The sequence below is a fragment of the Hyperoodon ampullatus genome, assembly GCF_949752795.1.
Source record: "Hyperoodon ampullatus genome assembly, chromosome: 8".
NCBI lineage: Eukaryota > Metazoa > Chordata > Mammalia > Artiodactyla > Ziphiidae > Hyperoodon > Hyperoodon ampullatus.
The window spans coordinates 92,500,393-92,515,153 of NC_136921.1; the positions used below are offsets into that span (position 1 = coordinate 92,500,393).

At 38.0% G+C, this 14,761-nt stretch overlaps 1 protein-coding gene across 1 annotated transcript in view; it reads right to left on the reverse strand.

Moving 5' to 3' along the window:
• The window catches only part of PDE11A (phosphodiesterase 11A), a gene marked incomplete at its 3' end in the record, with an annotated part of 451,285 nt that overhangs the window by 397,369 nt on the left and 39,155 nt on the right, over positions 1–14,761 (reverse strand). The window contains exon 2 of the mRNA XM_079710707.1: positions 1,863–2,021. Within this exon, the coding sequence (XP_079566833.1) occupies positions 1,863–2,021 (159 nt within the window). The remainder of the gene's footprint in view (positions 1–1,862; positions 2,022–14,761) is intronic.

Below are 14,761 nucleotides of genomic sequence, written 5' to 3' on the forward strand. Positions count from 1 at the left end.
TATATTTTACAAAGTTTTTATTAATGATTACTGAATTCTCATACTGTAGAATGGTAGACAGTCTAGTCGACAGAAGAGGAAACAAAGTCAGAGGTTAAGTGGCTCACCCAGAGCAGGCTGCTTGTCTCTAGCCTAGCTGGAGCTCAGTCCCAGCTCTCGTACTCAGTAGAGCTAAGCATTGATGCTGTTCAAGACAGGGACAAAGCTCTGTGCATACCTTCCCTTTAAACCATCCAGAGCTCATGAAGCCCTACATCGTAAGTATAAATCCAATGAGAAAAGTCCAGAAAACAAATCTAACATAAATGGAATCACAGATGAAAATTAAATATATAATGGGATCCTCTTAAATGAAGGAGACAGAGTGAAGGCAGGACTAATATCTGTGTATAAACTCAACGGTTTGGGAGATGTGGGCATGTGGCTGTTATGTTTGGAAAGACAAAGCTCAAATCCTTCTATCTAAGTCCTTATAAGAGGCACATAATTATAGGACTCTGTCATCTTCGGTACAAAATGCACAAAATAAAATTTTTGTTCTATCTGTACATCCCATGGGAACATTTGCATAGTGAATGAGGTAGACTATATTTTATACGTTCCTAAACAGCCTCACCTTCTCACCTGGCTCTGTCTTAGGGAAGCCTACACTTTCTTCAGAGATCAGATCAAAGCCTCTTCGGATTCTTCAAGTAAGACTCATCCTCCCTCTCCTAGGCCATCACAGCATGTCCTAGAACATCTTACTGCTGACCTTGCCTTCTTCCTTGTGCAGTTCCTGCATGGCATAGCACATCTGGGATTTATCTTTGTCTCTTATGGCCCCAACACAAGTGCCTTGAACACTGTAGTTGATTATTGAATTGGTAAGACCTTGCCTGAGGTCCTATCATGCTCTAAGAGTTTATAAACATTTTCTGGGATCTGGGTTGCTCAAATTTGACTACAGAAATGACCTCAATAAAGGACTCACTTCACACTTAAAAAATCTTGTCTCCTTATAATCATATTTTATGTTGACCTTTTATACCAGAACATTTGCATTAATTTAATGCATTAGTAATCAACACTGGCAAATAGCAACCTCATAGCCAGAAGGTTGAATTATAAAGTGTCTTTTATAATCAAGTAAGAGTATGGCAGTCATCAAACTTAAACAAACTAACTTGAGATTTGCTTTTACCACAAATCTTATAAATATTCCACCAGATTCTATTCAATAAGAAGGTAAGAGATTCAAAGCCACAACTTAAGCTCTTTGAAGGTCTCTCTTTAAAATGAGCTGGTGAATAAAATGCTGGTGAGAGAAGTCAAAATTTCAGAGCAAAAAGTACATCACTCTACCAAGGCCAACTGCTCTTCATGGACACAAATAATGTTCTTTTTATTAGCAATTTGGAGTAAGAATTAAAAACATTCATTTTATTGAGATTTTTATTTAAAAACTGAGAAAACAATTCTTCATAGTAATTATGAAACTATAAGAGAAAATGCTGAGCTTCTGAAACACAGTAATCATCCTAACTCCCCTATCTTTCCCTGGGCCATGTGTGGTAGTGCTGTGATCCTCAATTAAAAAGCTTATTTATAAGGAAGATAAAGACTAGGGAATAACAAGAATACTACTAGTGCTTGCAATGAAAAGTAAGCTAAGAAGAAGATGAAGTAATTATTTTCAATTACACCACATTCTACAAAATAGCAAAGAACTCCCATTCATTTCGTGTAATATGAGAAAAAGCTCTTTGATCCATGAATGGGCTAATCCAACAGCTATTCACCTAATTCCTGTCCTTTTCAGGGAGAATAGCAATCAGTGATCAAGAAGGAAAGTACTAGTCAGAAAAAGCATGAAATCTTACTTTTTCATCATCTTCAGTAAATGGAGCTCCTTCAGGAATCTTATTTATCGCTTGGGCCACACCAATAATCTCACCATCACTGCTTCGGATAGGCATGCACAGTAATGATTTTGTCTTGTATCCAGTTAGCTTGTCAATTTCATCATTGAATCTTCGATCCTAAAAGTAAGACAGAGAGGGCATCATTAACTGCATTTGCATTGTTGTCAGGGAGAAAGAGAGAGAATGTTTCTGTGTGTGATACCTTACCACTGGGAACTTCACCCCACGGATTTTTAATAACAAGAACAGATTTGATTTCATGTTGAATTCACCAAACGAATATAAATGAAAATAAATCACCACCATAGTTTTTAACCATGATAAAGGAAGAGAGAAACTTTAAACCCCACTACAACAATATATCAAAATTGGGGAAGAGGCAAATGTTTTTAATAGAACTTCACACTGTGCTATTTATTAAAATATGTTATTTCACATAGACAACTAGCTATGAAGTATCATATAAGAAATATATATTAAGCATTATGAAAAAGTATGCAGAAGAAGCAATATGTTTCCTCGGTCAAAATGATCCTATGAAAAAAACAGAACTTATGAGCCCGTACTGATACTTATTAAGTATTTTTTAAAATGTTTTTAATGTGGTGGGTAGAGAGGAGGTAAAAGGCTTCTTTACAGAATGTCAGCTAAAAAATGTAGAAGGACTGATAAAATTATATAATATCTATTTTGCAACTACAGACACAATAATGGATACAAGCAAGGATCATCAATAAATGCCAATACCATTGGATGAAAAACTGTTATTAAACGGGGTATTCACTTAGTCTCAAAGTGCCTCATTAAATTCAAAGAGAAAAAGATGTCTTTACCATTATCTGGTGGACACATTAAACAAGTAATCAAACTTAGCATCACCATTAATGAGACAAAAGAGCACCATGTGTGCCTCCTGATGTGATGCAATAAGGACACAGCATCATCAAGAATGTGGAATGTTCTTGTCAAAGAGCTGAATCTGGTCATTCAGGAAAAGAAAATTAAGAAAAATGCAGATTATTGCTCATTCTATCAGAAGCCTGGGGCTTCCCTGGTGGCGCAGTGGTTGAGAGTCCGCCTGCCGATGCAGGGGATGCGGGTTCGTGCCCCGGTCCGGGAAGATCCCACATGCCGCGGAGCGGCTGGGCCCATGAGCCATGTCCGTTGAGCCTGCACGTCCGGAGCCTGTGCTCCGCAGCGGGAGAGGCCGCAATGGTGAGAGGCCTGCGTACCGCAAAAAAAAAAAAAAAAAAAAAAAAAAAAAGAAGCCTGACCTGCACTTTTCAAAAATGTCAATGTCAGGAGAGATGAAATAAATTAAAAATAAAGATAAAGCCATGGGAGCTGTGCTGGCTTAAAGAAGACTGAAGAGACCTGAAACCTAATTGAAATGTGAGATCCTTCATTGAAAATTGTTATGCAATTTGGGAGGAAGACAATTAGAGAAAGTTGAACAAGGACTTTATATTAGATAATATCATTGTATCAATATAAATTTTCTTGGGTGTGATAGTGGTATTGTAATTATGTAGGAGAATGTTATTTTTAGGATATACATGCTAGAGTATGTTGAGGTGAAATGTCATACTACCTTCAACTTACTTTCAAATGGAAAGAAAGAGAAAGAAAGAAAAGGAAGGAAGGAAGGAAGGAAAGAAGGAAGGAAGGGAAGAAGAAAGAAAGAAAGAGAGTGACTTCCCTGGTGGTCCAGTAGTTAAGTCTCCGTGCTTCCATTGCAGGGGGCACGGTTTTGATCCCTGGTTGGGGAACTAAGATACCACATGCCGAGTGGGCCAAAAAAAAAAAAAAAAAAGGAAGAGAGGAAGGGAAGGGAAGGGAGAAAAAAGAAGGAAGAAAGGAGAGTGAGAGAGAAAAGACTGGCTCCTAAAAGGGTAATAGGGACTAAAAACATTCCAAGGAAGAAGATAAACTGGATCCAGGCTCACTGCTTCAAGCCAGGGGCTGAAGTGAGGCTTCTCCCAATGCTCTTGACATTTCCTTGTTAAAAGAGGCTTAAAAATCAAAAACAAAGCACTGCTGTCGACCACCATCGAGAGCTATGAATTTTATCTGACTGAGGGCCTAGGAAGGCTGGCTGTAGACAAGGTGATAACTTCAAGACCAAACAGTGCTGGGCTTCTATGACCTCTGTGATATTGCCAATATCAAAAGACTTCTGTGATATCCCCGATATCAAAAGAACAGGAACCCTCTTTGTAATAAGGCCTGATTCTGGTCTGGGGCCTATGGAGGCCATTCTAAACCCTTAGTTAGGGAGAAGGGAGCCCTCAGGAGAGAGGGGAATCAAAACCCAGACAAAACCAAATCTCCTGCTCAAAACGAGCCTGCAACCAAACTTTCAGGAAAACACTAATTTGTATTACTTTTTTTTTCATTCACTGAGGAACCATTATGTGTCAGGCTGTGAGCTAGGAGATACAGCAGGAAACAAAAGAGGCATCATCCCTGCCTTCAATGAACTTGAAATTTAGTAGGTGAGGCAGATGACATATAAATGTATAATCATATATTGTGCTAAGTGATACTGAGGAAAAGACAAGGTGCCATGAGAGAGACTCAAAAGAAGGAACCTATTTTTATGGGGATCAAGGAAGTTTTCTCCGAAGACAGGACAAGTAAGCTGTGACTTGAGTCACGAGTAATAATTTGACAGTCAAATAATGGTGGGAAAAACTTTCCAGGAACCTGGAACAATGCACACGTGAAGGTCCTGAAGCAAGAAAAAGCTTAGTAATTTCCAAAAACTCAAAGGTCAAAGGCAAGAGCACAGGAAGCCAAAGGGAAAATGGAAGAGGAAGGCAGGGGCCAGATGGTACCAAGTCTTACAGGACCAGACAGGAGTTATATTATTCCTAAATGCAATGGAAAATCACTGAAGATCTTGAAGCAGAAGGATGCTATGATTCATTATGCAGCACTTAGCATTCTCTGAAATCATCATCTTAGTTTATTTGTTCTCCCACTACTGGTATATAATATCTGAGAGAGCAAAGCTTTTATTTCTCATTTACTACTTCATACTGGCTTACCAGAGGTGTTCCACAACACATTTCCTGAGTAACAGGTGTTTTTTTTAAAGACTGTGTTGTAATTATGCAAAATATTAGAAAGTTGAAAAGGCCCTAAGGCCCCACATTTTACTCCATGGCATATATTTAGAGATACTATTGTACATGTACAGAAGAGAGATGCACAAATGTTTACTGCAACATCAACTATGAAAAGAAAAAAACTGGAAATCATTTGAATATTGGTCAATAGAAAGATAAACAAATTATGATGTCTTGTTTTGATACTATACAACAATTTAAAGGAATAAGCTAAAGCTACTTGTATTAACATGAACAAACATCAAAAACATGTTAAATGAAACAAGCTGCGATCTGATACCATCTATATAATACCACCAAAATTTAAAAACAATACTAAATATTATGTATGGATTCATACATGTAGCAACGGTATAACGCATGCATGGGAATAATAAAGTCTAAATTGATGTAAGTGGTTACCGCCAGGGAGGAAATAGCATGAGGGAGAGGTAGAGGGAGGCTTCAACTCTAACAACACAATTTTCCTTCTTTAAAAAAAACTGTGAAGCAAATGTAGGACAGTGCTAAAATTCTATAAACTTTGATTGTCTTTTCTTGTCTAAAGGTTTGAAATATTTTATAATAAAAAGTTTAAGACCAACTTTTAAAAGTTAAGAACTCTGTGGAAGATGATATAGGGTTGGAATAGGAGAAACCAGTAAGGAAATTTCAGTGGTCCAGATTAGGCAAGAAGATGGTCTGGGTTAAAAGAAAAGCAGTGGAGCTAAGAAAAAACAGATGGATATGTTGAGTCTACAGTACTTCCTAATGAATTGGTTGGTGATGGGGGTCTAGAGAAAGAAGAATGAATCTCAGGTTTTAATTTGAGAAACTATCTAGATGGAAGTGCCATCTACTGGAATGGGGAAGTTTGAGATGAAGGTGAAAGTCTACATATAAAGAAAGTCAAGAAGGTTGATAAATCAGTGAGGTACATCCTGCAACCTAAAATCAGTGGTTCTCCACCCTGGCTGCATGTGAGAATTACCTGAGAAGGTTTTCAAAATACCAGTGCCTGGGCTTCACCCTATCCCAAATTGAATCAATCAATATGAAGCATTGGTTTTTAATTGGTTTTAAATGCTCATAGCTGATTCTCACATGAGAAAAATTGTCCAAAATGATAAAGGGCTTAGTCACTAGTAAGATCAATAAAGTTCACTGATAAGAAAAGCCTTAAAATGGGAAGGAACAAAGAGAGTGGCATGTATTCTGGTGGCTACATATCATTGGCGTGGACCATGTGAGATGATTTGAAAATCCACTCTGGAATAGGCAAGCCTTTCTGCTCTTACCTTTGTGATAGTCTGTATCTCTGGAGAAGGGCATCATCCACCAAAGTCCGACTCTGAGTAAATCAACCACCAAGACTGTGGGGTATTCATTGCCAAAATATCCAAAGCCACATGACAACAATAGACACAGGGGTGCTTCATCATGACCAGGGGGAACAAAAATATAGTAAACCCTCCTCACCATCTCTCCAACTCTCTACACTCACCTGATAAACTTGTAACTTGAGGAGAAAAAGATAATTATGTTGATATATGTGGTAAGTGTTAATCTTCCAATTTAAAAGCTGGGAAGATACATTTATTTCATTAAGTCTTAATGGTTTTTTAAAAATAATGCATCATAAAACATACTTTGTCCATGTCTTCATTACACTATTTATGGGATTATTCTCACAAATTAACTCAAAACTTGATATAATCCATCTAATGAGAGGTCAGAAGAGCTGATACAATTGCATACTTTCCAATTATATTAATCTCTAGATTAATTTTCCAATTTAAGAAAATGAAGAAAGCTGAGCCCCAAATCGAGGTATAAATTAATCATAGGAGATGAAGAAAACTAAGGAAATAATTAGATAAAGGAACATATTACTCTGATGTTACAGAGAGAGGGAAAGTTTAAAAATGGAAGATAGCAAAAAATAGATTTTGCTAGCCAAGCAATGACCACAACTGAGTATATTAGTAAAGGAAACACAGGGCATTGTGGAACACACAGTCTGAGGGAGGGGGGCAGCAGGGGGGAATCTCCCAGGGAAAGTGAAATTTTTAAGCTGACAGCGAAAGGATTGGTTTCCCAGGAAGAGGGAATAGTATTCAAAATTCAGAGGCAATAGGAAGCTGATGAATTTGAGGAACTGAAAAAAGTTGAAGATGGTTCTCAAGAAGAGTCAGAAATGGAACAAAAAAGACCAGCTGGAAGCTGAAAAAGGGGTGCTTAGCGATCAGGTTTTGAATTGTAAATTTACCATAGAGGAAGAGGGCATCACTAGAGGGTTTTAAGAAGGTAGGTGGGAGTAATATGGATGATTCTTCATTTTAGAAAAGAGTTATTATGGCTTACATGTAAAGAATGAAAGGGAGGCAAGAAGTCTAGGTGAGAGAAAAACCATCTCTGGACTGGGATGGTGGCTACTGGTGGTAGGGGTGATGGGAAAGGACTGAGTTGAAAGTTATTTAGGAGGTAGAATCAATAGGACTTGCTGATTAATTTGATGTAAGGTTGCTAATGCTAGAGAAGTAAAAAATAGCTGCATATAGCCAGTGCTGGTACCTGGGTGAGTGGTAGATTCCCTGAGTGAGGAGCACAGGGAGGGGACAGCATCTGATGGGGAAATAGGAGTTCCCTTGTGGATGTTTTGAGGTTTAGTTAACTATGGGCCATCCACACAGTGGTACTGCCCCCAAAGTAGTTTGAGATATAGGTAGGTAGGTAGGTAGGTAGATAGATAGATAGAGAGATAGATAGATAGATAGATGTTTTAATTTCAGGAAAAGGAAGGCAAGGAAGAGACTAATTAGATAAGAATGAGGGATTCTGCTCAATAACTTCACTTGAGGTCTTCACCACACTCACCAGCAAAGCTTCACAGAAGGCCAGGTACAGAGGAGACAGGAGCAATGAGAAGATAGAAACATTGGGCCTATTTACTGCTGGAGATGGAAACTTGAGTAGGAAACTAACAAAAGCCTCTAGGTCTATAATGAAATATCACATGGAGACACATGGAGAATGGTGTCCAATTTTTATTCATCTCCCTTAGGACAAAAAAATAAGAAATGATCTACAACAGGAGAGATTTCTAATAAATTAAAGGGCTTCTTTAATAAGGTTATTAAAATCTGGAATGAGTTTCTTATGAATGTGGCAGACTCTTTTTTGCTTCGAGTATTTTTATGTCATAATATTTTTCGTATCACAGATACTTTAAGTATAACTGTTCTTGAGAAGTGCAGGGATCTTCTCAGTGCTTTTGTGTAGACACACTTTTTGCATGTGACACTCAGCTATGATTTTTAATATTTAAAAAGATAAAGTCATAAGGCCAAAAGCAATTTTGACTTTTTAGCAATGGAACTGACCTGTGCCCACTACAGAGAGAACAGTAAGTGCATGTACTTCTGACCCAGGACCTTGCAAGTGCAGCCTCCTCGGCACATTCCTGAGTTGAATATGATGTCACAGAACACACCCAGAAAGCGGGTCCCACCAGCAAAGTCCACTAAGGCTGTAGAAAGAAACAACTTCTGAAGTCTGAGCTTGCAGGTCCTTGAAAAAAGAGCTATATTCACTACACTCGAGAATCCCAGCCAGCCCTAGGGAGACATATTTTTGAGTCACATAAGAAGCCTCAAAGCAAAAGGGAACCTATCCTTTCTTCTTTTCACTTTCTCAGAGAAGCCACTCAAGGCTCCCTAAGGCAGGAACCAGAGCTAAGAATCTTATTCAGACTCATAGCAAGGATGGGTCACATAAGATCTCTTTTACCCTCTCTGTGTTTAAGGTTTCTCTCCCCAACACTTTATAGTAAAATTATCCAGTGCTTATGGATAATTGACCATGGCGTAGGGTGTCCAGCATTGGACACCCTAGTCTTGACCACCATTTAACCTATAAGGGTGATTGTTTTAACCACAGTTTCAACTCTACCTTGGGTCCTTCAGAGCCAAGATGATCAAACTCTTCAAGTCTGAGAACATCCACATGATGAGAATTATGTATTTAGAACATATGGATGAGAAAACATGTAAATGCAAAAAGGTCCTCTTAACTCCATGAAATGTTTAATGAATTTGTATCTGAGTTATTGTGTCCATAAATTATAGAGGAAAAGTAATACAAGATGTGTGCATATATGGTAATTCTTCAGTCTACAACCACTGTTAGGTATTCATAAGAATAGAGCAGTGGTTGGCAACTGTTCCTAACATTGGAATCACTTGAGGAGCTTTAGGTAACTACTGATGCCCTAGCCCCATTCTGACTGATTAAATCATAATCAGTGGGAGGAGGGGTTGTGCAGGGGATATGACTTCTAACTGTTGGTCTGGGTTAAGAACCACTGCATCAAAGTCCCTTAATAAACCCAAGGCCTCCAGAGGGCTGAGGGGTCTTGTAAACCACTGCTTTAGCACTTTCAGAATAAGACTGTTGGTTAGCTTTTGTTTTGTTTCAGTTTGTTATGTTTTCCATCCACTTTCCTCATAGGCTTAATACACTGGGCCTGCATACCTTACCCAGAACCCTCCTATCCTCCCCTCAACAAAGAAAGGTTTGGAGACCAAGTTCAGTCCCGCATTTCATCTACGTCCTCTTTCAAATGCCTTATGGAGCTGCAATGTAGAGAAGCTAATGGAAATATAAGATATAAAATGAATATGCCATTGAAACTCAAACCAAAGGACTGCCCACTGTCTGAAGCTTAAAAGAAAATTGCTTTTATTGGTGCATCAATTAGTAACACTCATTTAACTCCAATTCATAAAAGCATCTCCTTACATTTATGACTGATCATAAACATCACTTATTTTCCAAAAACTGCTTGGAAAGCTAAGCTCTCAAAAATTCTGATTAGTCTTTAATCATTTGAAATGTACTATTCTGCTTTTCTCCATACAAGGAAGCATATAACTAATTGTTCTGAACTGATGGAAGACTTGAGAATATACTGCACAAAAACAAAGACAGAGCATGTGGTAAGTAGATAGCTAACGCTTTGGGCATCCTAATTTGATACTTGCTGAGAAAAAGTGCAAAATTATCATGGTTGTTCCTAATATGTATTCACAGAATGTCATTGCTCAACAGCAAACAAGAATCTTGTCTCTGAATTCTTTCACAAAGAAACGTGTAGAGCTTTAAATAGTATAAAATATTACCAAAAAGTATGTATGTTTTGGAAGCGTCACTCTTTTACGGACCTGAAGTGGTGTGGTATGTGGTGAAGCAGTTTATAAATATGTACAGGTCACCTCTATTTGGTAAATGCTTAATGGGCACACTTTCAATTAAGTCTTCCAAGCTGAATTAGTGGTTAATAGACACCATAAAAGAATTTAATATGAGGTTTAGAAGGAGCCATTGTTATTACCAAGTTACTTTGTTATTGGTCATTGTTATTACCTTTATGTCCTTTAGGTGCATTTCTAAAGTAAACTTGGTTTGCTGATCTTATTTCTTTGTTCTGCCTTTCTTAGTTGGCACTTTTCTTTGGTCCTGTCTTATTGTTGTCATCATGACTATTATTATTTATCTTTCTTATGAGAAATACAAATATATTTCAAGGCATAAGACACAGGAAAATGGAAGAACCACAGCACAGGTGAAACCAAAGTTGATGAGGTGGTATGAAAGAAAATGGTGAAATCTTAAACTTCTTTAATACATAGCACAGATATCTACTAAGGATATATTGTAAGTGTGCAGATAAATTGTATGTAGAGTTAAAATTCAACTCCATTTCTATAAGATTTATTGTGTATAATTAAAATGTCTGAGCCAAAGACCAGTATATGAAGAGATAGCCATAGGAAGAGTCAGCTGGCCAGAAGCACCTTTCTTCCTGTCACAGTGGAGCCATCTAAGAACTTTGGGGAATCAGGGAGGTGAGGCTACAGGTGGAACCAAGAAGGCCATGAAGTCTGTAAATATGGACAAGGGATTGTCAACATGGAGTTGTGATTCAAAGCCAAACAGTCAGGAACCAGGGAATATAGGGAAAGCCAAGGTCAGAAGAGTGATGCATGAAAAGCCAGATCTGAATCAGGGGTACAGATTAACAGAGACACACCAGAGATTTGGTCTCATTTATTTGTTAAAACCTAACAAGGATCATAGAAAAAGAAATCAGATTTGTGGTTACAAGAGGCAGGGCTTGGGGGAAGGGGGAATTGGATTAAGGTAGTCAAAAGGCACAAACTTCCAGTTATCAGACAAATAAGCACTAGGGATATAATGTACAACATCATATAATGAAAACTGTGTGTGTCATATTTGAAAGTTGTTAAGAGAGGAAATCTTGAGACTTCTCATCACAAGGGAAAATTTTTTTTCTACTTCTTTAGTTTTGTATCTATACAAGATGATGGATGTTCACTAAACTTATTGTGGTAATCATTTTATCATGTATTTCAGTCAAATCATTATGCTGTACATGTTAAACTTATACTGTGCTGTATGTCAATTAAATCTGGATAAAACTGAAAGGAAAATTAAATAAAAGTTCTGGGTTTAAAAAAAACCCAACAAGGACCACCTCCAACAGAAAGCCTATTTTACTCTTCCCACTGTGACCAACTGAGACAACCTGAAAAGTTAGCCCCCAAATGTAACTAATTGGTAAACAGCTGTACCAATCAGATTCTGACTTTCCCACATTTATGGCAAATACAGTAATTTCTAGTATCAAAATGTATAAGTTATATTTTAATACATATGTTATTTAGGTTTTACTATTAATATGTGGAAGTTACTGTTTTTGTTTGACAGAAGTTTAATGTTAAAAAGTAATCTTAGACTTCTCCTCGGACAATTAGTGAAAAAAGTGGCCTACACCATTCAGAGTCACATTGTTGTTACTGAAATAGAAGCCCAGAGAGAGCCGTGTGGCTGAGAGGGTCTTGGTGCTCTGGTGGGGTGTCAGGTCTGTGCCTCTGAGGTGGGACAGCCAAGTTCAGGATATTGGTCCACGAAAGATCTCCTGGCCCCATGTAATAACAAACGGCGAAAGCTCTCCAAAAGATAACCAACTCAATGCTAAGACCCAGCTCCACTCAATGACCAGCAAACTACAATGCTGGACACCCTATGCCAAACAACTAGCAAGACAGGACCACAACCCCATCCATTAGCAGAGAGGCTGCCTAAAATCATAATAAGTTCACAGATGCCCCAAAACATACTACCAGAAATAATCCTGCCCATCAGAAACACAAGATCAAGCCTCATCCACCAGAACACAGGCACCAGTCCCCTCCACCAGGAAGCCTACACAACCCACTGAACCAACCAGGGCCATTGCAGGCAGACACCAAAAACAACAGGAACTATGAACCTGCAGTCTGCGAAAAGGAGACTCCAAACACAGTAAGTTAAGCAAAATGAGAAGACAGAGAAACACACAGCAGATGAAGGAGCAAGGTAAAAACCCACCAGACCAAACAAATGAGGAGGAAATAGGAAGTCTACCTGAAAAAGAATTCAGAGTAATGACAGTAAAGATGATTCAAAACCTTGGAAATAGAATGGAGAAAATACAAGGACGTTTAACAGGACCTAGAAGAACTAAAGAGCAAACAGTGATGAACAACACGATAAATGAAATTAAAAATTCTCTAGAAGGAATCAAGAGCAGAAAAACTGAGGCAGAAGAACAGATAAGTGACCTGGAAGATGAAAGAGTGGAAATAACTACCACAGACCTCTGGGACAACATTAAATGCACCAATATTCGAATTATAGGGGTCCCAGAAACAAAGAGAAAATGAAAGGGACTGAGAAAACATCTAAAGAGATTATAGTTGAAAACTTCCCTAATATGGGAAAGGAAATAGTCAATCAAGTCCTGGAAGCACAAAGAGTCCCATACAGGATAAACCCAAGGAGAAACATGCCAAGACACATATTAATCAAACTATCAAAAGTTAAATACAAAGACAAAATATTAAAAGCAACAAGGGAGCGCTTCCCTGGTGGCACAGTGGCTGAGAGTCTGTCTGCCGACGCAGGGGACACGGGTTCGTGCCCCGGTCTGGGAAGATCCCACATGCCACGGAGCGGCTAGGCCCGTGAGCCATGGCCACTGAGGCTGCGTGTCCAGAGCCTGTGTTCCGCAACGGGAGAGGTCACAACAGTGAGAGGCCCGCGTACAGCAGAAAAAAAAAAAAAAGCAACAAGGGAAAAACAACAAATAACATACAATGGAATCCCCATAAGGTTAACAGCTGATTTTTCAGAAGAAACTCTGCAAGCCAGTAGGGAGTGGCAGGACATATTGAAAGTGATAAAAGGGAAAAACCTACTACCAAGATTACTCTACCAAGCAAGAATCTCATTCAGATTTGACGGAGAAATTAAAACCTTTACAGAGAAGCAAAAGCTAAGAGAATTCAGCACCGCCAACCAGCATTACAACAAATGCTAAAGGAACCTCTCTAGGCAGGAAACTCAAGAGAAGGAAAAGATGTACAATAACAAACCCAAAACAATTAAGAAAATGGTAATAGGAACATACATATTGATAATTATGTTAAATGTAAATGGATTAAATGCTCCAACCAAAAGACATAGACTGGCTGAATGGATACAAAAACAAGACCCGTATATATGCTGTCTACAAGAGACCCACTTCAGACCTAGAGACACATACAGACTGAAAGTAAAGGGATGGAAAACGATATTCCATGCAAATGGAAATCAAAAGAAGCTGGAGTAGCAATTCTCATATCAGACAAAATAGACTTTAAAATAAAGACTATTAAAAGGACAAGGAAGGACACTACATAATGATCAAGGGATCAATCCAAGAAGAGGATATAACAATTGTAAATATTCATGCACCCAACACAGGAGCACCTCAATACATAAGGCAAATGCTAACAGCCATAAAAGGGAAAATTGACAGTAACACAATCAGAGTAGGGGACTTTAACAGCCCACTTTCACAAATGGACAGTAATGCAAAATGAAAATAAATAAGGAAACACAAGCTTTAAATGACACACTAAACAAGATGGCCTTAATTGATATGTATAGGACATTCCATCCAAAAAAACAGAAAACACTTTCTTCTCACATGCTCATGGAACATTCTCCAGGAGAGATCATATCTTGGGTCACAAATCAAGCCTTGGTAAATTTAAGAAAATTGAAATCGTATCAAGCACTTTTTCTGGCCACAACGCTATGAGACTAGATATCAATTACAGGAAAAACACTAAAAAATACAAACACATGGAGCCTAAACAATATGTTACTAAATAACCAAGAGAGCACTGAAGAAATCTAAGAGGAAATCAAAAAAATACCTAGAAACAAATGACAATGAAAACACGATGACCCAAAACTTATGGGATGCAGCAAAAGCAGTTCTGAGAGGGAAGTTTATAGTAATATAATCCTACATTAAGAAACAAGAAAAATCTCAAACAAACAAACCTTACACCTAAAGCAATTAGAGAAAGAAGAACAAAAATACCCAAAGTTAGCAGAAGGAAAGATATCATAAACATCAGATCAGAAATAAATGAAAAAGAAATGAAGGAAACAATAGCAAAGATCAATAAAAGTAAAAGCTGTGAAGAGAAACAAAACAGAAAAACCATTAACCAGACTCGTCAAGAAAAAAAGGGAGAAGACTCAAATAAATAGAATTAGAAATGAAAAAGGAGAAGTAACAACTGACACTGCAGAAATACAAAAGATCATGAGAGATTACTACAAGCAACT